Source organism: Sus scrofa, chromosome 6 (assembly GCF_054392235.1).
Source record: "Sus scrofa isolate SSC_HxYL_T2T_F1_AM1 chromosome 6, Sscrofa_HxYL_maternal_Yorkshire_Landrace_v2.0, whole genome shotgun sequence".
NCBI lineage: Eukaryota > Metazoa > Chordata > Mammalia > Artiodactyla > Suidae > Sus > Sus scrofa.
In genome coordinates, this window is record NC_139388.1 from 51,733,369 (window position 1) to 51,760,766 (window position 27,398).

Below are 27,398 nucleotides of genomic sequence, written 5' to 3' on the forward strand. Positions count from 1 at the left end.
CAGGGCAACACCAGATCCTTAACCCACTGAGCGAGGCCAGGGATCAAACCCACGCCCTTACGGATACCAGTCAGGTTCACTGCCATTGAGCCACGGTCCTTCATTTTATTTTTCTTTAGGACCTCATCTGCAGCATATGGAAGTTCCTGGGCCAGGGTTTGAATCGGAGCTGCAGTTTCAACTTATGCTGCATCTTGTGGCAACACTGGATCCTTAACCCACTGAGTGAGGCCAGGGATCGAACCCATGTCCTCTTGGATCCTAGCCGGGTTTGTTACTGCTGAGCCACAACGGGAACTCCTGTTTTTAAGTATAGTTGATTTACAATGCTGTGCCAATTTCTTTCTTTTCTTTCTTTTCTTTTTTTTTTTTTTTTTTGTCTTTTTGCTATTTCTTTGGGCCGCTCCCTCGGCATATGGAGGTTCCCAGGCTAGGGGTCGAATTGGAGCTGTAGCCACTGGCCTACACCAGAGCCACAGCAACGTGGGATCTGAGCCACGTCTGCGACCTACACCACAGCTCACGGCGCTGGTTTGTTAACCCGCTGAGCAAGGGCAGGGACTGAACCTGCAACCTCATGGTTCCTAGTCAGATTCGTTAACCACTGTGCCACGACGGGAACTCCTGCTGTGCCAATTTCTGCTGTACAGCAGAGTGACTCAGTCATGACTACTCTCTCTGAAGCTTTGGAGTCAGGTGGGCAGCAGGGAGGCCCAGTTCCCCTTCCTGCAGCCTGAGGACGTGGGCATGAAAGCCCCGCCGTCAGGCTTCCTCATCTGCAAAGGGGCAGTGATGAGAATATTGGTGTTGAAAGGATTGGTGTGTGCTGCTCCCCTCTGTTACTCTGACTCACGCTGGGGTCAGATTCTGCCTCCGCTTCTTCCTTGTTCCATGACTTTAGATATATTCCCCGCTCTGGCCTCAGTTTCCTCCCTCGGAAAATGGCACTGAAAAAAAAAAAAAAAGAGTTCCTGTTGTGGCTCAGCGGAAATGAACCTAACTAGGATACATGAGGATGCCGGTTCGATCCCTGGCCTCGCTCAGTGGGTTGGGGATCCGGCGTTGCTGTGTGCTGTGGTGTAGGTAGCAGACGCATCTGGGATCCCATGTGGCTGTGGTGTAGGCTGGCAGCTGTGGGTGAGGCCCTAAAAAGCAAAAAAAAAAAAAAAATGCAAGAGAAAACGGCACTGAGAGTGAGGCTGACCTCACGAGATCCCATCCTTGGCCATGCGAGATTTTTAAGATCTGGGAGCTGAACTTGTATCATTGGGCTCTGGTGCAAGACAGACCTCTCCTGCTTACTGGCCAGGTGACCCTGGGCAGACCATTTAAACTCTCAGAGCCGGAGTTCCCATTGTGACGCAGCAGAAATGAATCCTACCAGGAACCATGAGGTTGCAGGTTTGATCCCTGGCCTCGCTCAATGGGTTAAGGATCTGGCGTTACCATGAGCTGTGGTGTAGGTCGCAGACGTGGCTAGGATCCCCAGTTGCTGTGGCTGTGGTGTAGGCCGGCGGCTGTAGCTCCAATTGGACCCCAGCCTGGGAACCTCCAGATCCCTAAAAAGCAAAAACAAACAAAAACTTGAGCCTGTTTCCTCCTGGGCTAAAGCAGTGATCAGGGTGCCCCAGGAGAGCTGCTGGGAGAACAGCTGAGAGCTGTTGGATGAGTCTCTGTAGCGAGTCTTTGGGTCCTCAAAGCTCACCTCTCAGCACATCTCCCAAAGCTCTCGTAATTGAAAACGTCCCCCAGGGCCTTCTAGGATCAGAGCTGGGGCAGACAAGCACCTCGATCACACACAAAAATCCCCATCACCGCACGCACTGCACTGATTTTATTGAGCTAGTTTGTGGGGAGACAGCGGGAGACCCGAGGGGAGCCAGGGCGGGAGAGCTGTCTTCACAGCACGCCTTACTCCCTGGGTGGGTCTCTAAGCGGGCTCCAGCGTGGATAAAAGGACGCTGTCAGCCAGCAGGAGGCGAGCGGCCCCTGAGGCAGAGGCAGGAGGTGGGGGAGGTCAATACAGCATGAGGGGCAGCACAGACCTTGTGTCATCGTCGGGAATTCTGAAGGAAACCAGCCTTGGGAGTTCCCTAGTGGCCTAGGACCTGGCATTGTCACTGCTGTGGCTTGGCTTTGATCCTTGAACTGGGAACTTTCACATGCCTTGGGTGTGGCACAAAAAAAAAAAAAAAAAAAAGGAAAAGAGGAATTCCTGCTTTGGTGCAGTGGGCTAAGAATCCAACTGCAGTGGCTCGGGTTGCTGTGGAGCTGCAGGTTTGATACCCTGCACCTGCATGTGGCTGATGCAGTGGGTTAAAAGATCTGGTGTTGCCACAACATAGGTTGCAGCTGCGGCTCGGATTCAGACCCTGGCCCGGGAACTTCCACATGCCGAGGGCACAGCCAAAAAAAGAAAAAGGAAAAGCAGTAGCACCAGTCTGGCTCAAAGGGGAGGAGGTTGCCTGGTCCCTGCTGTGAGTCCCAGAGATGCCTCAGTACAAGGAGGGTCCCTCTGATGGCCCTGTTGGTTCCCTCAGGACAGACTGCCCGACTGACCTCTGCTCCCTGCCAGCAATCGCCTTACCCCCAGAACATGCTGGCAGGAGTCTTCGTACCCTACTGAATATCCTGGTTCAGTCTTTACTTTTTCTTTTTTGGTCACCACACAGCATGTGGAGTTCCTGTTCCAGGGATCAGATCCGAGCTGCAGTTGGGACCTAAGCCACAGCTGTGTGGCAATGCCAGATCCCTAATCCCCTGTGCTGGGCTGGGGATCCAACCTGTGACCTGGCTCTAGAGAAGACGCAGATCCTGCTGCACCACGGCAGGAGCTCCGACGACCTTTGCTTTTTGACTCAGTCTATCAACGGATATCCACACACATGTGAGAAAAAATTTACAAATAAAGTACAGATCTCCGAGTCATCTTTGACACCTACCCCTGCCCCCACCCCCCAAAGCTAGGGAAGCAGTGACCACCTGGTTTGATCCCTGGTTTCTCCAACAGCATGTGGGTCACCATGCCAAAGCAGCAGTAAGTGGGGTTCGCACTGTCCCCCGGCATCCTCTGGCTCCTGGCTGCAAAGCTGCCCTTGATGGGTGACGGTGTCTGGCAGGTGGCAGTCGGCCCCAGAAGGCTGGCAAGGGCTGGTTAGCTAGGACAGGCGGATCCTGACCCTCACGCTGGAGTGGGTCACGAGGGCACCGTAGTGCCCCACCCAGGAGCGCGTGTCCCTCCCATACTGCTCAAAGGACACGTAGCGGATGCCTTTGCCAAAGTTGGTGAAGACGTGGGAGACCTGCGTAGGGAAGGGAAGCGAGGGGTCAGGGCCGTGGGCTCCTCTTCCTCTCGGACAGTCCCAGCTGAGCAGGTACCCGGCCCTGCTCCAGGCGCCGAGGGTACAGCGGTGACAGAGACAGCAAGAAGATCCTGTCCTGGCGAAGCTGACCATCTAGGAGGGGACTCGGACACTGAAGGCAGATGGGGGAAGGGTGGAGGGACTTCCGCAGGAGGTGGCATTGAGTAAGCAAGGGTCCCAGTGAGATGACATTCGAGCGGAGACCTGAAGGAGGGGGTGGGGAGCCAGGGGGGCATCTGGAGGAAAAGCATTTGCAGATAGAGGAACAGTCAGTGCAAAGGCCCTGGGGTGGCAGCAGGCCTGGAGTAGAGTGAGGGGAGAAGCAGGAGATGGGGTTGGGGAGGCTATGGGCAGACCTTGTGGGGTCTTGTGACCACAGAAGGACTTCGGCTTCTGGCTTTTCTTCCACAATTTAAAAAATTGAGATAAAATTCACCTAACATAAAATGTACCAATGAAAACTATTCAATTCAATGTTTGTTTGTTTGGTGTATTTGTTACACAACCATCACCACTAATTCTGGAACATTTTCATCATCTCCAAAAAAAACCCTCGAATCCATTAGTTGTCACTTCCAATTCCTCCCTCCCCTCTCTCCTGGCAACCACAAAACTGTATGCTTTCTGTTCTCTACCACTTTGCTTATTCAGGTAAATGCAATCATACGTTTACATGGCCTTTGGTATCTGGACTCTCACTTAGCACAGTATTCGCAAGGCTCACTCATATATAGCGGGAATCTGCACTTTATTCCTTTTTCCAGCTGCATGATAACGCTTTTTGCTCTGAGATGTAGCCATGGGAGGGTTACAAGCAGGGGGGATGCATGATCTGACTCACTTTATGGGGGTTTTTTTTGGTCTTTTTAGGGCTGCACTCACAGCATATGGAGGTTCCCAGGTTGGGAGTCAAAATGGAGGTGCAGCTGGGGGCCTCCACCACAGTTCTCGGCAACACCAGATCCTTAACCCACCGAGCAGAGCCAAGGATTGAACCCTCGTCCTCATGAATTTTAATCAGATTCACTACCGATGAGCCACAAGGGGAACCCCCTGACTCACTTTTTAATGGGATCTTTCTAGATGCGCGATGGGTCTGTGTGTTGGGTTGAGGGGTGGGTGGGAGGAGGACAGCAATAGAAACCAGAAGACCACCTGAAAGCTTCCTTTGATAAGTGAGGTACGAGGACTGTGACAGATTATGCTCGGGAGCCAGCCTGGGCTTGAATCAGGCCCTACAAATTCAGTGTGACTCTGGCCTAGTCACATAACCTCCCATGCCTCAGTTTCCTCAACTCTAGAATGGGGATGGGGTGAGGACTTTGGTTCACCGATGCACTCCCAGCAACTGGAGCAGTGCCCAGCACACTGCAGGCGCTCAATAAATGTTTGTTGAACAACGAGGCCATGGTGCTAATGAATTATGGGTGAAACTCTTGGGGCAGATCCCCTACTAAGGGCGCAATGATTGTTAGCTGTTGCTGGAGACATCCCGCCGTACTGAGAGCTGGGAAGGGAATTTGAGCGGGGTGAGAGGTGGGCGTGCCGTTGGGCAGCTCAGGGGTGTTGTGGAGGGCGGTCTGGACCTACCTGTCTACAGCCTCTCTCAGTCCACTGAAGAACCGGATTGGGTGAAGCCGAGAACTTGACCACTTCGTTTTCGTACACATCCAGGAGGCGAACCCGGAGCCGGTAGATGCAGCCGCAGTTCTCCCGGGCGCCCCACCTGCCAGGTGGCGGTGAGCCTTGATGCCTCCGCCGCCCACTTCGGTCTCTGGGTTGCGGAGGGGAGGCTAAGGGCTGGGCCTCCCTGCACTTTGCGGAGGTCAGGCCCGGGAACGTCGGGGGAGGAGCTTGGGCCCTGGGGTGGAGCCGGAGCCTGAGGGAGGAGCCCGAGCTTCCTGGGGTGGAGTCAGAGCGGCGGGCGGGGGTGGGGAGCCTGTGTGATCCAGGGGCAGATTCTGGAGCTTTGGGTCAGATGTGGGGGGACATTGGGAAGAGGGGTGTATTGTGTTCTAGGGAGGAACCACAACCTGGGGGAGGAGCCTGAGGGTATGGGAATCCGGATGCTCTGGGGAGGAGCCAGAGCCTCACTGGAGTTTCCGTAGAGGAACAAGAGCTTGAGGAAGTGCTTGAATGCTTTGAGGGGGAACCTGGGTGCTCTGGAAAGGTAGGGGCTCGTTGTGGGTCAGCAGGCTCTGAAACTAGCCAGTGCCCCGATCCCAGCTCTGATCCCCTGAGCCTCAGTTCTCAGGGCATAGTGCTCCCAAGCCTCCTGAGGCCCTGGGCATCCACGTGGCCGCAGGATCAGGGCTGAGCTGCCAACCACGGGGGTGGAGTGGCTGAGGGGGATGCTTGTTGAATTCAGACCAAGCCAAGCCAGCGAGTGGCCCTCATGCCTCCAGCCCCGGAGCCTGCTGGGAGGAGGGCGGAGGAGGGCAGGGTGGGGGCTCGGCGCTCGAGGCTCTGCCCCTCCCTGGCTCTGCTACCTAAGCGCATCGCTTCCCCTCTCTCAGCCTCACTAGGAAGGGGGCACAGTAGCAGTGCCAGCCCGTGAGGTTGACGGAGGTGTGAAGTGAGCCCCTTTGGCAGAACCGCGGCCACCCCCACCGACACTCAGGGGCATTCTCCACTCACCAGTCGGCCACACAGATCTCAATCTGGGCGCTGTCCAGCAGCTCCTGCCACACCCCCTCCATCACCAAGTCCACAAGCTGCCTCTTGAAGCACCATCTGGGAAAGGGGGGGGGGAGGGGGAATGGCATGTGGGGGGTGGCGTGGCAGAGTCCCATCATTCAAGTCACAGCCCAGATGTCCCGTCCCCCCAGAAACCTCCCCTGACCACCCTGTCTAAAGCAGCCCCTCAGGGTTGCTCTACCAGAACTATGATGCGCTGGGCCTCCCCTCTGGCCTCTTACATCCTCTCCGCCATTCACCCTGCTCTGGGCTTAGGAAGCTGACCGTATGCAGGTCTGCCCCTAATATTTGTGGGGACCGGGACATAAGTACATATGTAGACCCACCCACATCTCAGATATCTGAGCAGGGGATTTTGGGGTCTCCTCAAGTACTGAGAGGCCCACGGTCTAGGGCTGTGCTGCCTATATGGAAGGGTCTCCTTGACCCTCTACTTCCTGTTGGGTCAGCCACCAGGAAGCCAATGGGAAGCTCCAGCAGGAGAGGGCAGGGAGAGGAGGGTGAAATCAGGGCATGTGTCCTCCTGGCTCCCTCCCGGGGTCACTGTGGGGCCGCTCTCTCTCAACGGAAGAGCACAGCTCCACAGTGCCCTCCCCTCACAGCCTTCTCTGGCTTCATGTTTCAGTAACTGCTTCTGCCCCTTTCCTGCCAGGCCTAGGTTGGTAACGTCCCTTCCTGCCTCTGTTACTAGCCTAGGGTCCTGCAGTATCCCGTGTCCCGCCTGTATCTTTATAAACAGTCCTCCTCTAATGTCACTGTGCCATAATCACAGGAGTAATGATTTATCGGAAGAATTGATAAACTGACCAGAACAGAATAGAGAGCTCAAGGATAGACTGAGGTATGTTTGGGAACTTTAAAGTGGCAGAGGGGGCACTGCCATGCCATGGGGAAGGGAAGGATTCTCTAGTAGATGGTGTTGGGAAAACTGGCTCAATCTATGGAGGGGGAGAAACTGGATTCTCACTGAACATCACATTTAAAGGTGGATTAGAGATCTAAATGTAAAGCCAAAACTAGGAGTTACTAGAAGAGAATGCTAGGGAAAAATTTTTTACACAAAATTTAAAAAAGGAATTCTAATGCAAAAAGATGCATTTGATCATATGAAAATAACAAATAACACCATGGACAGAGTTAATATTGATGGCAGAGTGGGAGGTTTCTGCAATGTCCAGGATGGACAAGGGACTGACTCCTGGGAACACCAGGAATTCTTGTACAGCAACGAGAATAAGACATCGACCTTAATAAAAAATATGAACAGAGAGGGAACCAAAGAGCTAATAAGCACATGAGTAGATGTTTAATTATTAGTAAATCAAAAGGTGCAAATTAAAATAGCAGCGAGGAAAAAAAAAAAATAGCAGCGAGGGGAGTTCTCACTGTGGTGCCCCAGAAATCAATCTGACTAGCATCCGTGAGGATGCAGGTTTGACCCCTGGCCTCACTCAGTGGGTCGGGGATCTGGCATTACCGTGTACTGTGATGTAGGTTGCAGACACGGCCCAGATCTCACATTGCTGTGGCTGTGGTGTAGGCTGGGAGCTATAGCTCCGATTCGATCCCTAGCCTTGTACCTTCTATATGCCTTGGGTGGTGTGGCCCTAAAAAGCGGGGGGCGGGGGGGAAAGCAGCAAGATATCACCTCACCCCTAATGTGCTGGTAACTACTAGAAAGCTGGATAATGCCACATGAGGATGTTGTGGTGGGAGGGGACAAGGAAAATGGATATGGAGTATAAGGATAAAGAGAATCAACCAACCATTCAAACTGTTTTGATGTCCTCATAGCATTTGTCACCATCAGAACCTCTGCAGTTAGACTACTTGGGTTCAAATCCCAGCTCCACCACTTACTAGATGTTAGCGTCTGTGCCTTAGTTTCCTATTAAAAAGTAGAGACAAGGAGGTCCTGCTGTGGCTCAGCAGGTTAGGGATCCAGAGTTGCTGCAGCTGCGACAGAGGTCACAGCTGTGGCTTGGATTTGATCCCTGACCTGGGAAGGGGTGCAACCAGAAAAAAAGAAAGAAAGAAAAAAGAGACAGTAAGAGTATTTTGTTATAAGGGCTGTGGCCAGGATCAAAAGGATTACATGAAGAGCATCTGGCAGTGATTAAGCTCGCTAAGTGTTTGTTAGGTCGTTTTTATTTTACTGTTTTTCTGTGTTTAACATCTCCCCCCAACCCTACATCTAGAATGCAATGAAAAATGAACAGGTTCCTGAATTCTCCTTATATCTCTGGCACATAAAACAGTGCCTGGTACCCGGAAGGCTCTCAACAAATATCAGCTGATTGACTGAATAAGTTAATAAAGGAGAGGGTGAAAGTGGGTGAAGGTGAGGACAAGGATGGTAGAGTAGGGTCCTCATCCCTCCTTGGGGCCCCTGCTCCAGGGATCAAGCGCCACTCACTCGAAAGAAGTCACAAAGCAGGTCTGGGAAGGAGCGCCCGGCACCAGTGTTATGTTCTTTTCCACGGCCCAGCCATTCCCTCCGTGCTCCACTTCCCAGCCTCTGAAGCCCTCTGTGGGATTTAATGGGGTTGAACACAAGAAATTTCGCCCGCCAGCTCGCCCAACAGAGCCAGCCACCACCTAACTTGCTCCGCCCTCCAGTTCCTCCCTCCTAGAGGCCTGCATCCGTGGTCCCACCCTACGACCATGTTTCCTTCGCATTCTCAGCACTGCCCACCCACTCAGCTTCCCCCCAGCCTCACTCAGCCACGCCCCCTGTTCCGCCTCTCTTCAGTCTCAAACCGCTGGGCTTTCATTCTGGCTCTGCTCCGGGTTCCTCCCGCCTTGTTCCCGACCAATTGTCAGTTCTCCTCCCGACAGTCTCTCTCTACGATCTTATATTTCTACGCAAGCTCCGTCCCTGCCGGCGCCCAATAGGCTTCTCCCCAGCCTTCTTCTGGCTCCTCCCTCTTTAACCACGCCCATCTACTCTACATCCAGCGTGGCGCCAAGCCGGCTACAGCCCCGCCCCCTGTCTCCTTCATCCTGGCCCCGCCCACTCACACCACCTGACCTGGGCACCCAAGCTCCACAACCCTCCTTGACCCCGCGCCCGGCACCCACGTTCTCCGCAGGAGTTAAAGATGAGGTTGCGGCCGAGGGGCGCTCGCAGGCAGTAGCGTGCCAGGGCGCAGAGCGGGAACTCCTCCTCGTCCTCGCTGTTGGGCGGGCAGCGCTGGGCCACCGCATAGAGTGCCCGGCCCTCTGCACTGCGGTCGCGGGCCAGTTGCAGCAGCCACACGGTGGGGCCGTCCACCACGTCGCGCCAGGCGCGGCACACGGGGCGGCAGCGCGTTATTAACGCGCGCGGTGGCACGTGGCTCAGCACTTGCACTAGCAGCTCCGGGGGCAGCGCGTCCAAGGCCATGGGCGAGTCTGCGGGCAGCCGCCGCCGCGAGGGCCGGGCGCCCATCTTCGAACGCAGGAATCCTGCGGGTAGAGGGGGGTTGGCGGGTCAGGGCACCTTTTCTTCCAGGACGCAAATTCTCTGCGGCTTGACTGTAACCTCACCAGGTACACGGCGTCTGGGGGAACTGCCACCGCCAAGAAAACCCGGCATCCTGCCCACTTGGCTCTGGTTGGCGACTGGCTTCTCCCCAGCTTTCCTCCTCGAGCTACAAACCCCTGGCCTGATCATGATCCCACTAAGACTGCTAACCACGGCTTCCATCCCTGACCGCTGCGCTTGTATCAGGCTAATTAAGCACTTTATATACAAAAACCCGCTGAGAAGGGACCGTCTCCAACCTATTCTCCACACTGACCCAACTCTCAGGCCTCTGGAATCAATGACCTGTCTTCAGCAAAATCTACTTCCTCCATCTCTTTGCTGCACATTCTTGTCACCTTCTTGCTCTAACTAGAACTTAGCTTTCCTGTGGCCTCTCCAGGTGGGTAAATCTCCTTGCTTCTCGGTGCTGCTTCCAGACCATTCCAACATCCTCCCCTAACTCCCCAGCTCTACATCTCATCAGCAGAGTAGAAGGTCGGCCGCCTTGTGTGACCTCATCTGCTGACCCAGATCACCGCTCCTCCCTTCTGCACGATTTTAGCTCCAGGCTCATTGCCACTCAGGCTGCTCTTATCAGTCATCCTCCAGGCCAGGTGATTTCCATATTCAGGTAGATAATCCTTCTGCCACCTGGGCCTCCTCTCTGTTCCCTGACCAGCTGTCCTCCTAGCCCCTCCCTCCCGTGGTCACACCTACACCTTGTCCCAGTAACCACAGCCTCACTCCACACCCCTCTCCACCTCTCTTTCCAGCTCCTTCCTTCCAGTGCCCTAGACCCCCACCGTCCTTCCAACCCACTGTGACCTCCCATCCTTTGTTCCTACCTCTTTTTCACTGCCCCACACCGCTCAGGTCCTCAGTTCTTCCTATCCAGCTCAAACCTCTTGGTTAATCATTAAAAACATTCTCTGCATTCAGCCTTGCCTCCTCTGGCTTCCTCCTACACATGACCTGGTTAAATCCAGCCCTCCACCTACCTTTGCCCGTACCCATACCATTTAAAGCAGCTAAAGAACACCACACAACTCCACTGGCTGGCCCCTCTTCAAGTCTGTGAACCTGACCCTCAGGCGTGCCCCTAATGCCTGGCATCAGATTCTATTTCTCTTCCTCTTCCTCTCTATGGCTAACGATTTCATACCTTCTACCCTCTCCCCTCTCACCTCCTTCCACCTCTTCCCTCTCTCCTGGCTTCTTTTTTTTTTTTTTTTTTTTTTTTGCTTTTTAGGGCTGCACCGCAGCATATGGAAGTTCCCAGGCTAGGGATTGAATTGGAGGTACAGCCACCGGCCTACACCACAGCCACAGCAACACCAGATCCCAGCCGCATCTGCGACCTACACCACAGCTCATGGCAATGCCAGATCCTTAACCCACTGAGCAAGGCCAGAGATCGAACCCTCATCCTTATGGATCCTAGTCGGGTTCATTAACTGCTGAACCAGGAAGGGAACTCCCTCCTTTTTTTATTTTGCCAAGGGCCTCACCTGTGGCACATGGAAGTTCCCAGGCTAGGGGTCGAATTGGATCTGCAGCTGCTGGACTACGCCAGAGCCACAGCAATGCCAGATCGGAGCTGCGTCTGCAACCTACACCACAGTCCACAGCAATGCCGACCCTTTAACCCACTGACTGAGGCCAGGGATTGAACCTACATCCTCATGGGTACTAGTCAGGTTCTTAACCTGCTGAGGCACAAAAGGAACTCCTCTCCCAGCTTATTTTGCAGGAAAAAATAAAAGTGATGAGAAGTGAACATCCCCAGACCCTCGCCACCCATGTACCACCCTCCTGCCCCATGCTTTCCCACCGTGACTGCTCCCACCCCAGGCCACCGTCTCACAATTCCCGCCCCCCCCGCCCCCGCTGCTGCACCTTCAGCCTCCCCCTCCACACTGGATCGTTCCCTCAGCCCACACAGTCATCTCTCATCTGAAAACAAACTCCTCTTGACTGCGCCTCCCCTTCTAGCTCTGATCCCTTTTCCTTGCTCCTCTTTATAGTAAAACTTCTCAAAAAAGTTGTCACACTCACTGCCCCCATATTTTCTACTCTGATCAGGCTTTGCCTCCTTCCCTACTCTGAAATGTCAAGGTCCCTGATGACCTCCCCTCGGGGCTGAGCCAGTAGGCACGGTTCAGCCCTCACACTGCCTGACCTGTCAGCAGCACCTGACACGGTGGGTGACTCCCTCTTCACTTGGCTCTGGGCTGCCACACCCCCTGGACCCCTTTGTCTGCCTGGAGGCTCCTAGTCATTCATTCTCCTTGGCCGGTCCTTCCTCCCCGCTCTGATCTCCGTTCTGATCTGTCTTTGAACTTCCTCTATTCTCCATCAGTACTCCGCATTCGCCTGGAGAGTTCATCCACTTTCCTCACCTCTTATCTGGCCCATCCCTGTCTCCCTGCTCCTTTCCCAACTGTCTGTTCCCCACAAGCAGTCAGGTCCGGTGTGAACGCTTGAGTTGGGTCCAGTCCCAGCCCTGCTCATAGGTGAGCGATGTCATCACTGGGGCCCACGGGCCCCAACAATCTGTGCCCATCACCTTCCTGCCCTCATCTCCCCGCCACTCACTCTGCTCCAGCCACACTGGCCTCCAAACCTCAGGGCCTTTGCACAGGCTATTTCCTCCACCTGGATCCAGAGGACGTCTTTGCTCACCTTGGTGCTCCTTCGAACCTTTGCTCAAATGTCAACTTCTCCACGAGCTCTTCCCCGGTCACCTTATTTACCATTTCAGGGCCCCACGACCACCACCGTCACCCCCTTCCCTTTTCCCGACTTTATTCTTCTCTAAAGCTCCTATCACTCTCTTACACACACACACACACAGGTACATATAATTTACTTAATTTAAGTAAATCTTCCATATCGCCTGTCCCCCTAACCACACTGTAATCACCATGAGGGCAGAATTGTTGTGGCTTTTGCACACTTCATACCAGTGTCCACACCAGTGCCTGACACACAATAAATGTTCAACAAAGAGATGTTAAGGGAGGGATTTCCCTTCGTGGCGCAGGGGAAACAAATCTGACTAGTATCCGCGAGGCTGAAGGTTCAATCCCTGGCCTGGCTCAGTGGGTTAAGGATCTGGCATTGCCATGAGCTGTGGTGTAGGTTGCAGACTTGGCCTGGATCTGGCATTGCTGTGGCTGTGGTGTAGGCCAGTTGCTACAGCTCTGATTCGACCCCTAGCCTGGGAACTTTCATAGGCCATGGGTGCAGCTCTAAGAAAAAATAAAGGGAGCTGTTAAGGGCGTTCCTGTAGTGGCTCAGCTAGTAAAGAACCTGACTAGCATCCATGTGGATGGGGGTTTGATCTCTGGTCTCGCTCAGTGGGTTAAAAGATCTGGCATTGCCATGAGCTTCAGTGTAGGTCGCAGACGTAGCTCTGATACACCCCCTAACCTGGAGACTTCCATGTGCTAAAAAGCAAAAAAAAAAAAAAGACAGACAGATGTTAAGTAGATGACCAAAGGAACTGGCACATCATGAACCCACTTCACAGGTGAGGAAATCAAGGCACAGCAAAGTGAAACACCTTTACTGAACAATCACCCAGGCACAGAGCTCCCCCTGTGGTGCAATAGAGTCTGTGATATCTTGGGATCCCTGGGACTTGGGTACAATCCCTGGCCTGGCACAGTGGGTTAAGGGTCTGGCATTGCCGCAGCTATGGCCCGGGTCTCCGCTATGGCTCGAATCTCATCCCTGGCCGAGAACTCCATATGCTGCAGGGCGGCCAAAAAAAAAAAAAAAAAAAAAGGGAACCCAGACGTTAGCTCAAGACCTAGTGAGAAATTCACTTCATTTCCCCATCAGGGCAGAAATGCTTAGCAATGAAATGCTCACGCCTGGATCCAGCTGGGGTCTGAGTCCCAGCTCTGCTGCCTCAAGAGTAAGTCCCTTTATCCTTTTGTGCCTCAGTTTCCTCTTCTGAAAATGATGTTGACCGTACCTACTTCATAGGGTTGTTGTGAGGATGAAATGAGTTAATATTTGCAGAGCACTTAAGAAAAACCACTGCCGTCTCATAAATAAAGGTAATATTAATATCAGACACTAAATTATGTTAGTTGCTACGATTATTACACATCATAAAAAGATGATGAGCCACCATCTAGCTACCATATTTTCATCTGGTGACATTTATTGGGCCCTAAACCACTGAGCCAAGCATTTAAGCTGGATCATCGCACCAAATCCCATCATGGTGTTTTAGTGGCCAGAAGAATCCTTGGAGGTTGTCCTGGGTTAAGAGGCTTCAATGAGCTAATGCTCGTTATATTAGCTAATGCCAGTAAGTGCTTGATTCATGGCAGCTGTTACTATTTTTAAGCAAATTGATTAGGGTCTCGGTAAGAACTACGCCTGGATCAGGCCAGCGGTCTGTGGACCCGGCACAAAGCCCAACCCCCCTTTCGTCCCCATGAGAGAACTGAGGTTGTGGAGACGAGGGTGTGCTTTGCCCCGGGGGGTTATTAGTCTCATTAATAATTAGCTGCAATGTACAAGCCAGGCCACCAGCTTGCCCGGCAGGGACATAAAACTCACCAGAGTGTAGTTGTCTGGGTTGGCTCCTCGGGAATGTGCCAGTCGCCTGCCAATGGGGATCTCTGGAGCTGGGGGTGGTTCCCTTACATGCGAGGACGGCCAGACTTCACTCTTCACTCGACAGCAAGGACCTCCACGTATGAGCCCTGGGTACACAAAACACTGGTTTGTGATGCTCTGCTGAGGACCTTGTGGTCACCATGTCCACACGGCTGAATGTCAACTACTGGCTGGGTCAGAATGCCTGCTGCTGGGGCGTTTGGGAGTGTGGATGTGTGTGTGTTTGGTGGGGAGGTTATCTTACTGGTTGTCACAGTACCTGGGAGATGTCACTGATACTCCGTTTCCAGGCACCCATGACGCATGGCAGACCACATCTTTCCCAAATGGCTATAACAACATATGTCTTCTTCCCTGACTTGATCCCTCTCCATTGAGAAGTGGAGTCCAGGAGTTCCCTGGTGGCTCAGTGGGTTAAGGATCTGGCATTGTCACTGCTGTGGCACAGGTTCAATCCCTGGCCTGGGATTTTGCACCCTGCAGGTGCAGCCAAAAAAAAAAAAAAAAAAAAAAAAAGCAGAGTCCACATCCCTCTGCTTGACACAGGCACACCTTTGGGACTGCTTCACCTTTCAGACCACAGAAGTGACACTGCTAAGGGCTTTCGGAGGCTGGGTCATCAAAGAGGATGTAGCCTTTGCCTGACTCCCTGGGGACGCGTGCCTGCGGAGCCGTGAGTGCAGTGGTGTGCTCCTGCAACCGCGCAACTGGCTCTTGAGAGAAAAAGAGCCTGAGTTTGTAGTACTTGCTGGTCTCTGGGGTAAGTACACAGCGCCTGGCTGACGGCAAGGGACCAACATGACGTCCCTGCACTTGGAGCTGGCAACAGTTGCCCACAGTGCACTTCCAGGATCTGGTGTGAGCCGGCTCCAGCACACCACCGCCTGACTCACCATGTAAGTCTGGCTGCCCTGACGTCATCACGGTGGTGAAACCTCGTGAAGACAGACAAGCTTGGGGTGCTCCAGCTCTGAGTCTCCACACTCCAGGGGCTGGACAGAGGAGTAAATGAGCCCTCATATGACCCAGCCCCAACCACTGCCCGAGAGCTCCTGAGACCTCCTGGGCTGAGCCCAGTCACTCTTGAGCCATGAAAATAATAAAGGAATGGTTATTGTTTTAAATCACTGCCTTTTTTTCATCTTCTTATGGCCGCACATGAAGCATATGGAAGTTCCCAGGCTAGGGATGGACTTGGAGCTCCAGCTGCCCGCTTATACCACAGCCACAGCAACGCCAGATCCAAGCCACATCTGTGACCCACACCACAGGGGTGGATCCAATGCTGGATCCTTAACCCACCAATCAAGGCCAGGGATCGAACCTGCATCTTCATGGACACTATGCTGAGCCACAACAGGAACTCCCAAGTCACTGCCTTTTGAGTGGTCTGTTATGCAACACTGGCTAAACGATGCTCGGTGACCTGTATTTCAGGGGACAGCACAGTCACAGAGGGCTGCCAAGAGAACTGCAGGCAGCATTCAAAGTCCCCTCTGGGCAGAGGGACTCATTTAGAAAGTTTTTTTCCCCATTTCCTGAGCTGAGGGCTGGGTACAGTTATGTTCGTTGGATGAGGCTGTGCTTTGCCCCAGGTGGGTATCAGCTGCATGAATAATATTATCAGGCTGTAGAGTTTGCACATTTTCTATAAAAGGTTTACGAGAAATGATAACCATAAAAACAGAGATGGCAGTCCTTGCAAAGGAACCAAAAGGTGTCCAAAAAGCTCTCCCCAAAGTTATCAAACAAAAGAGAGGATTATTTTCAAATGAAGGAACCCAGGAAATTTCTGAGAGTAAGCTTCTTTCTTTCCTCAGCGGTTCCTTGCATCGACCAGGGCCAGAGACCCTCTTATAGTGACTGAATTTTTTTTTTTTAATGGCTGCACCTGGGACATGTGGAAGTTGCTGGGCCAGGGATTGAACCGGCACCTCTGGAGCGACCCAAATCGCTGCAGTTGGATGCTTAACCCACTGCACCACAGTGGGATCTTGTGACCAGGAAATTTTGCACATAAATACCCCATGACTCAATGGTGATACCATTGCCGTGGCCTGCTGGAGAAATTTATAATAAGCATTATTTTATGATTATTTGTATGGCTCTGGGGAGTGAGTGACTAGGCTCAGCTAAGCAGCTCTCGTGCAGTTGCCCTCGGGCAGTGGCTGGCACTGGGTCCTCTGAAGGCTTATCACCCCTCTGTCCAAGCACTAGAGACTGTCCAAGCACAGGGACTCAAACAGCCGGAGACCCCCGGCCCCCGGCATTTCCCCAGCTCCATATGGTCTCCCAGCTAGAGCGTACTTCCTCCAGAGAGGAAGAGTTTTACTTTTTTTTTTTTTTTTTTTTTTTTTGCTTTTTAGGGCCACACCCAAGGCATATGGACGTTCCCACGCTAGGGGTTGAATTGCAGCTACAGCTGCTGGCCTACACCACAGCTCATGGCAAAGCTGGATCCTTAACCCACTGAGCAAGGCCAACGATTGAACTCGAAACCTCATGGTTCCTAGTTGGATTCGTTTCTTCTGTGCCACAACGGGAACTCCAAAGATCATTACTCTTGATAAAGATCAAAATATAATTTCACTTTTTAGGCTCATGGTTGATTATACCTGTGGCATATGGAAGTTTAAGGGCCAGGGGTGGAATCAGAGCTGCTGCTTCAGGCCTACACCACAGCCATGGCAATACCAGATCCAAGCTGATCTGAGACCTACACCACAGCCTGAGGCAACACCAGATCCCTAACCCACTGAGCCAAGCCAGGGATGGAACCCGAATCTTCACGGACAATGTCAGGTCCTTAAATTAATAAGTCACAATGGGAACTCCTATACACTGCTGTTCTTTTACTTGATTAATTTTCTTACTTAATTTTGTTAATTTTATCTTTATTGATTTAGCAATTGCACTTCAACTGATTTTTAAATTAATCACTCTGATTAGTTAACAATGCACCAGAATAACTTAGGTGCTACCACTGCATATTTATAAAATTTTTTTGGTTTTTCTTTTTTTTAGGGCCACAAGTTCCCAGGCTAGAGATGGCATCGGAGCTGTAGCTGCCGGCCTACACCACAGTCAAGGCAACACCAGATCCGAGCCGCATCTGTGACCTACACCACAGCTCATGGCAATGCTGGATCCTTAACCCACTGAAGCAGGCCAGGGATCAAACCCACATCTTTGGATACGAGTCGGCTTTTTAACCTGCTGAGCCACAATGGGAACTCCCTATAAATGTGTTTTTCCTTGCTGTGCTAGTTAGTATACCTTTTTGTATTTGAAATGTCATTTCACTATTTTTTTTTAAGGTAAGAAGTAGATTTATGAATACAGAACACTTGAGAAGGATACCAGAGGGCTCTGCCCTGGGAACTAACTGGGCTACATTTTTTTGTCAAAGGGAAAGTGAGGAGAGAGAAGGCCAACTTCTTCCTCTTCCTTGGTGACTGTCGCGGGAAAACGGGTGCGAGAGGATGGTCAGGTTCCGGGTCTCGAGTGAGTTCCTGGAACTCAAGTCATTTCACTAAATTTTGTTTTATGCATTTGGAAGATCGAACAAACGTTGCTGTGAATTCCAACACCCCGTATCGGTCTAAAAAAACACCTGGGTATTGTCACTGTCTCTCTCTTAGGGGTCAGTGCTTCTCCATGAATAATGACGTCAGCTTTTCTGTGTGCTGGAATTTTTCCAGAATACAATCTTCTGGGGAGAAAAGACCCAACTGTCAAAGACTCAGGTCCCATAAAGCCTACTGGGACCCTCTGCTGAAGGCAGGGAGCAGCTGAGGGTATCCTGGACCACTGGTGGTCAGGTGCTCCCACTACAGAGGCATATGATCTGGGTTCACATCCTGGTTCTGCCTCTCCCAGGGCGGACCATCACTTAGGTATAGCGTTGGCTTTCAAGCCTCAGTTTTCTTGTCTGTAATATGGGGATAACGTTTGTTCTACCTTAAAGGGTTGCTGTGAGCAGTGACGGACACATATCCCTAAGCCATACCTGGGGCTCAAGGACTAAGACCCAATGGTCACAAAACAATAGGTTTTTGCACTTAGGGTAAGGGTTTGATAATGTGAAAGATTTAGGAACTGAGGTGTTTCCTGTGGCTCCCCCTTGGGGAGAGGGGGTTGGGCATTTTCAAAGCTCTGCCAACTACCCAGGCCACCCATGTTGAACTTGAACTCCTTAGGGGGAAAATGTGAGCAAGCCACCAAGCCGAAGCCAGAAACTATCTCCAATGACACCCTACGGTGGGATCTGGGGGGCATTTCTGCCATGTATGCACACACAGCCATGTTCCGTTTATTTTTGCACATGAGCTCTGTTTCCCAGAACGGGTCCCTTTAAAACAGGTGCCTTCCTGGATGTATAATTTACATCCAAAACCCCACAGACACTGCCAGGTACACTCTGCATTCTAACAACCGTATGCAATTGTGCAACCATCACCCCAACCAACACGACGGACACTGTCACTCCCAAAGGGCTACCCCTTCCCAGGAGACCCCCACCTCCACCCCGACTACTCGTCTGCCGTCACTATATATTCAAGTTTTCTTTCCTACAATTTCATAGAAATGGAATCAGGCAGTGTGCCCGTTAACAATTTGCAGCCCCACAGCTCCAAGCTGAGAACCGAGTTTGGGCGTTTAAATCTTTTTCCTTGGTCGGCTGACAGGTGAAGCTTTTCCAGGAGAGGGAGCCAGAGGGATGCTGCAGGAGGAAGAGGTTTTGCTTCCAGCTTCCAGACTGGGTTGGGAGGGGCGCGGAGGGAGAAGGCAGCTTCTCTGCCCTCTTGCCCAAGCACGCGTGCCCCTCAGTCAGCGCCTTCCTCCGGCACCCGCCTCGGCTGACTTCCTAGCTGAGTGCCTCTGGTGAGACACCAACTTGTGAACGGTTTTTCCCAGCATCTTAAGAGGACCAACTTCTGTCAAGTGCCGGAGGGTGGGTTTCCAGAAAGTTCCACAGATGCAGCACTAAAGGGTCTCCTTTGTCCTTTAGTGAGCTACCTCCAGGTGCTCTCCAAAAGTATTAGGGTTTGTGGGACTGTCTTAAGCTATTTTTGTTGTTCTTGTTGCTGCTGCTTTTTAGGGCCGCCCCTGTGGCATATGGAGGTTCCTAGGCTAGGGGTCGAATTGGAGCTGCAGCTGCCGGCCTACACCATAGCCACAGCAATGCGGGATCCGAACCTTGTCGGCGGCCGACACCACAGCTTATGGCAACACTGGATCTTTAACCCACTGAACAAAGTCAGGGATGGAACCCGCATCTAGTGGGGTTTGTTAACTGCTGAGCCACAATGGGAACTCCCAAGCTCTCTATTTTAGATCTTAGGGGTAACGGCTGCTCCTTATATTTGCTATCTCTATATTCTTTAGCATTCTCTTTTATGTCTTAGTTGTCAATTCGACTAACGCTAACCTCCAGCTATAATGAATAATTCTGTGTTTTAAACATTTCCCCTTCAAATTACTGTGTGATTTCGGTCTCCTAATTGGAGGGTACAATTGATACACATAGTACAGGCCTGTCTTTTCTTTCTTTCAGCAAAACACTGTGTGATTCTTCCGCATCATTGCATGTATCAACAGCTCACTCCTTTTTCATTGCTAAGTAATAGTCCATTGAACAGATAAACCACAATCTGTCTACCCACTCACTGTGATGGACATTGTGTGGTTTCCAGTTTGAGGCTATGATGAATAAAGCTTCTATGAACATTCATGTACATGTGTTTGTGTGGACATATGTTTTCATTTTTAATGAGTAAATACTCAGGAGTGGAATTCTTGGATAATACAGCAAGTATGTATGTCACTTTACAAGAAAACACCAATCTTTTTTTTTTTTTTTCATTTTTTAATGGCCACACCTGTGGCATATGGAAGTTACTGAACCAGGGATTGAATACAAGCCATGGCTGCAACTTTTGCCTTAGCTGCAGCAATGCTGGGTCCTTTAACCCACTCTGCTGGGCCGGGGATTGAACCTGCACCTCCTCAGTGACCTGAGCTGCTGCAGTTGGGATCTTAACCCACTGTGCCACAGCGGGAACTCCCTGATCATTTTCTCAGCATGATTGGGCCATTTGCATTCCCATCAGCAATGTGTGAGAATTGCAGTTGCTGGCACCTTGTATTGTGAACCTTTTAAATTTTAGGCAGAGTGGCCTCCTTTTCATGCCTTAGGGAGATTTTCCTCTACCTGACATTCTCCCTTATTAATTTTAACTCTTTATTCTTTAACTGTGGGGCCAGTGTTGTTTCTAACCTGCAACAATTGGTTCCAGAAAAACCATCCATGAGACAAGATTTAAATTTCTGCTCTTTAGGGGAGTTCCCATTGTGGCTCAGTGGTAATGAACCTGACTAGTATCCATGAGGACTCAGATTTGATTCCTGGCCCCACTCAGTGGGTTAAGGATCCAGCACTGCCGTGAGCTGTGCTGTAGGTCACAGATGCGGTTTGGATCTGGTGTTGCTGTGGCTGTGGTGTAGGCCGACAGCTGCATCTCCAATTCGACCCCTAGCCTGGGAACTTCCATATGCCACAGGTGTGGCCCTTAAAAAAAATAATAATAAAATAAAATTTTGCTCTTGAGAATTATTGGTATACACGAAGATTAGATGTGCCTTCCCCTTTAAGAAGGCAGACTGAGGGACGATAATCACCAGCCTGTAGTAGTCTGTAAGAGCCTTTAGAAGATTTTTTTATTTTTATTTTTTATTTATTCATTGTCTTTTGTCCTTTTAGGGCTGGACCCACAGCATATGGAGGTTCCCAGGCTAGGGGTCTTACACCACAGCCACGACAGATCTAAGCCGGGTCTTCTACCTATACCACAGCTCACGGCAACACCAGATTCTTAACCCACTAAGCAAGGCCAGGGATCGAACCCACAACCTCATGGTTCCTAGTCGGATTCATTTTTGCTGCACCACAATGGGAACTCCAGATTTTTTGTTTTTAAAGGCACCCCTTCTGGGAGTTCCTGCTATGGCATAGCGAGTTAAGGATCCGGCATTGCTAGAGCTGTGCAGCTGCATCTCAGATTGGACCTCTGGCTTGGGAACGCCAATAAAAGGCAGGTATGGCCGAAAAAGGCAAAAAGGAAATAAAAGGCACCTCTTCTAGGTGAATGCAAACCTAGGGTAACTGGCCCAGTGATCAGAGCAAGAGCTGGCTTTGAGCCCCCGCTCATACCACTGCTCTTGGCTGGGTTCATAATAGTAACAGCTAGTTCTGTGCTAGATGCTCTCAAAACAAAATCCCAGGAATCCCAAGTTCCAATGCCCCCAGGAGACAGGCCATATCCTAAATGAGGCCAACTGGGTGGAAGCAAACAGGGAGCAGTGGAGCCTCTGGCAAACCAGAGAGAAGAGCCCAGCCTGGAAGCTGTGCCGGTGCCCACACTGGCTGATGTACTGCCAAGTAGGAAGGTGGCCCCAGTTGGGCCACCTTTTCCAGTTTGTCAAGGGACTGCAAATCCCTGTTTTTATGTGAAGTCACCCCATTTTTAAGTGTTAGTGTTTAAAGAAAAAAAAAAAATCCGGAGTTCCTGCTCTGGCACAATGGGATTGGCAGCATCTCTGCAGCACCAGGACGCAGGTTCAATACCGGTCCAGCACAGGAGGTTAAAGGATCCAGCATTTCTGCAGCTGGGGCGGGGGTTGAAGTTGCGGCTCGGATCTGAGCCAGGGAGCTCCATGTGCTGTGGAGTGACCAAAAAAAGGAAAAGAGAAAAATCCAAGCACAGTGCCAGCCAGATGATACAGCTCTGCAGACCTAGGAACCGACTGGAGGTGGCCTTTAGTGGCTTCGGTGTTATCCCAGCTGATCTTCACACCGCAAGGCCTAGAGAAGTGGAAAGACTCATTCAAGGCCACAGAGCAGTCAGAAGTGGAGAGCGGATGGGGATCTGCTCAGGCCGATCGCCTTCTCAGAGGGCACCCTCTCCACGCACAGCAAAGAAATTAAAAAGCAAAGCAAAGCGTACAGGAGGGAGAACATCACCAGGACAGGAATGTCGACAGAGTTCCCACTGCAGCTCGGTGGTAATGAACCCAACTCTTAACCATGAGGATGCGGGTGCCCTCCCTGGCCTCGCTCAGTGGGTTAAGGATCCGACGTTGCTGGGAGCTGTGGTGTAGATCACAAACGCAGCTCAGATCTGGCGTTGCTGTGGCTGTGGTGTAGGCCGGCGGCTGTAGCTCCACTTTGACCCCTAGCCTGGGAACCTCCATATGCCGAGGGTGTGGCCCTAAAAAGACAAAAAAAAAAAGTCGATACATTTCTGTAAGACAGAAAGCAGACAGACGTGTAGGGGCTGGGCAATAGGACAGGGCCTACAATGGGGGCCAAGGGAAACTCAAGGACCTCCAGAGGCTCTGAACCCAAAGTCAAAGGTCCAGAGAGGCTCAGGATGGGGTAGCAGAGAGCTCGGCGGGCAGAGTGAGGACAAAAGTCAGTGCATCTTGGAAAAAACCATGCCCGAGGGCTCCCTACTCCCTCAGCATCCTCCCCCACACTTCGCCCCTAGAGCTCAGGCTGCCTGCCTGTCACCCAAAGAAAAACGACACAATCCCGGATGACGGTGTTTTGAACAAACTGCAGGAAGCGTCCGGGAAGGGCGCAGGCTGCTGGTGCTCTGAGTATAATGCCTGGCATTGGGGAGGGGGCTCCCCGCGGACTGGCTTCCTCCGAGTCGGCACGGACACGCCCTGCGGCCACTCCCCCCACCACTCCCCCCGTCAACGGGACAAGGAGGCCGGTGGGAAAGCAGGGCTCTATTCACAACAGTTCCAGATCTCATCCCAGTTACTCAACAGTCACCCAGCCTCCTGGGCTTTTGCAAATGTGCTCAGACAGCAGGGACCACCAGATGCTTGAAGAAAAGCAGCCTGACAGAGAAGCGTTAAGGTAAATGTGCAGAGCAGCAGGGGACTGACCCCAGAGGAAACGGAGACAATTCCAGGGCCAAAAGGAAGGCGAGGAAGAGGAAAACCCCAATGGCTGCCCTCAGGCTTCGTGGGCCTGTGCCCTGTGCCCTTGTACACGGCCCCATACTTAGAAGGGCTCAGTGCTTGTTTTAATGCTTTACTACTGCCAACCTGACACTCTCTTTTTGGAGTTCCTGTTGTGGTGCAGCAGACATGAATCCTACCAGTAGCCATGAAGTTGCGGGTTCGATCCCTGGCCTCGCTCAGTGGGTTAAGGATCTGGCATTGCCGAGAGCTGTGGTGTAGGTCGAAGACCCAGCTCGGATCCTGCACCGCTCCAGCTGTGGTGTAGGCTGGTGGCTATAGCTTCAATTCAACCCCTAGCCTGGGAACCTCCATATGCCGTGGGTGTGGCCCTAAGAAGCAAAAAAAATTTTTTTTTTTTTTCATTTGGGGCTTTTTTTGGCTGTGCCCACAGCAAGCGAAGTTAAGCCAGGGATTGAACCTGCTGTGACAATGTCGGATCCTTAACCCACTGTGCTGCCAGGGAACTCCCTCAACTTGAAATTTTTAATCATTTTTGAACAAGGGGCCCACATTCTCATTTTGTACTGGGCTCTGCAAATTATGTAGCTGGTCCTGGGTACCCTCAGATTTGGGAAGAAACTCAAAAAAAAAAAAAAAAAAAAAAAACAAGAACGGGATACTATAAAAAGAAGCGTGTCAGGAGTTCCTGGTGTGGCAAAGTGGGTTAAGAATCTGACTTAAGTGGTTTGGGGTGTGGTGGGTTAAAGGATCCAGCATTGCCACAGCTGCAGTGTAGCTGCAGCTGTAGTTTGGATCCAGTCGCTGCCCTGGAAACTTCCACATTCCGTGGGAGCGGCCTTTAAAAAAAAAATCAGTACTAAGACAAACAAACCAACTTAAAAATTGACAAAAGATGTGAATAGACATTTCACCAAAGACACAAATGACTAATAAGCACACGAAAAGATGCTCGATGTCACTAGTCATTAAGGAAAGGCAGAAAATGCAGGAAAATCACAATGAGATAAGCCCTTTATGCCCACAATGGCTAGTGTTCAAAAGACCAACCCTCCAGGACCAAGAGAAAGAGGAACCCTCACAGGTTGCTGGTGGGAATGTAAAATGGTACAGCTCCTTTGGAAAAAAGATCGTTTCTCTAAAAGTTGAATAATGAAAAAGTCTAGCGTGCCCTGGTGACTCAGCAGGTTAACGATCTGGCACTGTCACTGCTGTGGCTTGGGTCACCTCTGTGGCTGGGGTCTGATCTCTGGCCTGAGAACCGCCACATGCCGCAGGTGTAGCCAATAAATAAATAAATAGCTATAGCAAAACATAAACTTACCACGAAACCCAGCAATTCTCCTCCTAGGCTATCTACCCAAGAAAAATGAAAACATACATCCACACATGGCTGCAAAAGTGACAAAAAAGACATGGTTGCAAAAGTGCACAGCAGGGAGTTCCCGATGTGGCTCAGTGGTTAATGAACCTGACTAGCATCCATGAGGATGTGGGTTCCATCCCTGGCCTTGCTTCGTGGGTTAAGGATCCGGTGTTGCCGTGAGCCGGTGGTGTAGACTGTAGATGTGGCTCAGATCCCTCGTTGCTCTGGCTGTGGTGTAGGCCAGCAGCTGTAGCTCCTATTCAATCCCTAGCCTGGGAATGTCATATGCCGCATGTGCGGCCCTTAAAAACAAAACAAAAAAGTACAATTGTTCAAAAGTAGTGGTACTGAAGACACAGTGAGCTAAACAGCAAATTCATAGCAGACAGTAAGAGAGATACTGAATTGCACCATTTCTCTCACTTCACTGTCATCACTCTCTTACTCAACTGCCTTCCGGGCCACAGCACCGGTGAAGCAGGAGGCAAAGTTACTTTGGTTTTTGATATGTTCTAATTTATATGCAATGAACATCAATGTGTATTAAAGAATATGTTTTTTGGAGTTCCCTTTGTGGCACAGTGGGTTAAGAATCCGAGTGCAGTGGGCTCAGGCAGCTACAGAGGTATGGGTTCAATCCTGGCCTGGTGCAGTGGGTAAAGGGTCTGGCTGTGGCATAGGTTGCAGCTGTAGCTCGGATTCAATCCCTCGTCCGGGAACTTCCATGTACCTCAGGTTCGGTTCTGTTTTTCTTAGATTATTTTCCTTTTAGCATTGAAAAAATAAGGCAGAATCATTTCTGGTTTTTTTTTTGGCTGCACATGTGGCATGTGATTGAACCTGAGCCACAGCAGAGACCCAAGCCGCTGCAGTGACGATGCTGGATCCTTAACCAGTGTGCCACAAGGGAATTCCAAAGCAGCTTCATTTCTATTTGATTTGTGTACTGTATGCCTAACTTGATTGGCTTGAAAAATTAGCATTGAAATAAATATAAAAACTTTGTTAAAATATTTTAGGAGTTCCCATTGTGGTGAAGTGGAAACAAATCCGACTAGGAACCATGAGGTTGTGGGTTCCATCCCTAGCCTTGCTCAGTGGGTTAAGGATCTGGTGTTGGTCACAGATGTGGCTCAGATCTGATGTGGCTGCAGTGTAGGCCGGCAGTTGTAGCTCTTTTTTTTTTTTTTTTTCTTATTTATTTACTTATTTATTTATTTATTTATTATTATTATTATTATTTTTTGTGTCTTTTTGCCATTTCTTGGGCCGCTCCCGTGGCATATGGAGGTTCCCAGGCTAGGGGTCCAATCGGAGCTATAGCTGCCAGCCTACGCCAGAGCCACAGCAACGCGGGATCCGAGCCGCATCTGCGGCCTACACCACAGCTCACGACAACGCCGGATCCTTAACCCACTGAGCAAGAGCAGGGATCGAACCCGAAACCTCATGGTTCCTAGTCGGATTCGTTAACCACTGCGCCACGACGGGAACTCCCGGCAGTTGTAGCTTTAATTGGACCCCTAGCCTGGAAACCTCTATGTGCCCCAGGTGCGGCCCTAAAAAAATAAAAATAAATAAATAAATAAATAAACTTTAAAGTCAGGCCTTACGAAGGAGTCAACAGATTTTTATATATATACATATACACACACGCATATAAAACAGATTTTAGATATATAACAGATTATATATTTAATGGAACAAGAAATAAAAATTTATAAAAAATATTTTATGTAACAAAACTACCCATAAAGAAACTAAAAGGAATGCTGTGATTATACAGGAAGGAGGGAAACCACGGAGATGATGAAAGCTGTCCATCTATTTTTCAGCAAAGGATTAGCAGACAGTCTAAAAGTTGATAAACTAAGAAATAACAATGGAAGAACTCTCTTCAAAGATTTGGAAGTAACCACCGGAGGAACAAAAAGCTGAAAAGGATTTAAAACCATGCACTACGGGTCACAAGTTACTGTGCCATTTGTGAAAAGCAATGTACTTACAAAAATTTTTAATTGGCTGCGGGGGAGGGCGCAAGGCTTAAAGGACTGCTGTTGCATGCAAAGCTCTGTTCTAATTTGTCTTTTGTTTTTGCTTTCCCGGGACTTTTTTAAAAAATGTTTTATTATTTATTTAAAAAATAGGCTAGTGATATTACGGTCTTTCAAAATAGAGGGTAGACAGCTGCTGTCTCAAATTGAAGGAACAAGATACGGTGCGTTAACAGATATCCCTGAACACTGCAAAAGATAACTTAGAACAAAATTTAAATTCGGTGGAGCAGTGAAAACACACCAAAGGTGCCCAAGTTGCTAAACCAAGACTCGGTGCTCTAAAAGCTGATGCACAGAATTTTCCGCCAGGCAGAGGAAAACAAAAGCCAGGATTGGTTAGGAGTGGTCTGGCCTTTCACCCGCTGCAGTGAACACGTGTTGGTCCACTACTTTGGGGAGGGGAATTTATTTCATGGTGGCCTCGGCGGACCAGTAGCCGGGCGGAGAGGCGAGGGCTCTAGAGGACCGGTTTTGGCAAAGCCCCTGCTGTGCGAAAACACGCGTTTGTGTAACTCTGGGCTCGGAGGGGCGAGGGAGGGCGGGCCCGGGAAGGGGCGCTGGGGCACAGGACTCCCGGGACACGCCCGTCCAGGCCGGGCCTGGGGCGGAAATCCTTCCCGGGACGCTCCAGCCGCGAGTGGGGCCAGAACACGGATTCCGACCTGGGTCCCCACCTGTCCCGGCGCTCACCTGGCGGCCCGCTCGGAGGCGGCGGCGGCGGCGGCGGGCCAGGATCCCCTTCCGCACTCTGCTCCGCGAGGCAGTCGGGGGGCGCT

General features: G+C 51.0%; 1 protein-coding gene across 8 annotated transcripts; it reads right to left on the bottom strand.

Moving 5' to 3' along the window:
- Positions 1–85: 85 nt before the first annotated feature.
- On the bottom strand, positions 86–27,398 carry FBXO17 (F-box protein 17). 8 transcript variants are annotated; one of them, XR_014806127.1, is made up of 8 exons: positions 27,313–27,398; positions 14,146–14,291; positions 9,141–9,506; positions 8,476–8,587; positions 7,920–7,947; positions 6,000–6,095; positions 4,953–5,088; positions 1,806–3,302 (listed from the first exon to the last, which is right to left on the bottom strand). XR_014806127.1 is itself a non-coding variant. In XM_084960849.1 (7 exons), the coding sequence occupies exons 3-7, from the start codon at positions 9,487–9,489 to the stop codon at positions 861–863; spliced, it is 780 nt and encodes a 259-aa protein (XP_084816975.1). In that variant the 5' UTR covers positions 9,490–9,506; positions 14,146–14,291; positions 27,313–27,398; the 3' UTR covers positions 86–860. The 8 variants fall into 8 exon arrangements, 2 of the variants coding, with proteins under 2 accessions (XP_084816975.1, XP_020950016.1); XR_002344651.2 differs by having other exon boundaries at positions 7,826–7,947; XR_014806128.1 differs by having other exon boundaries at positions 4,953–5,136; positions 7,826–7,947.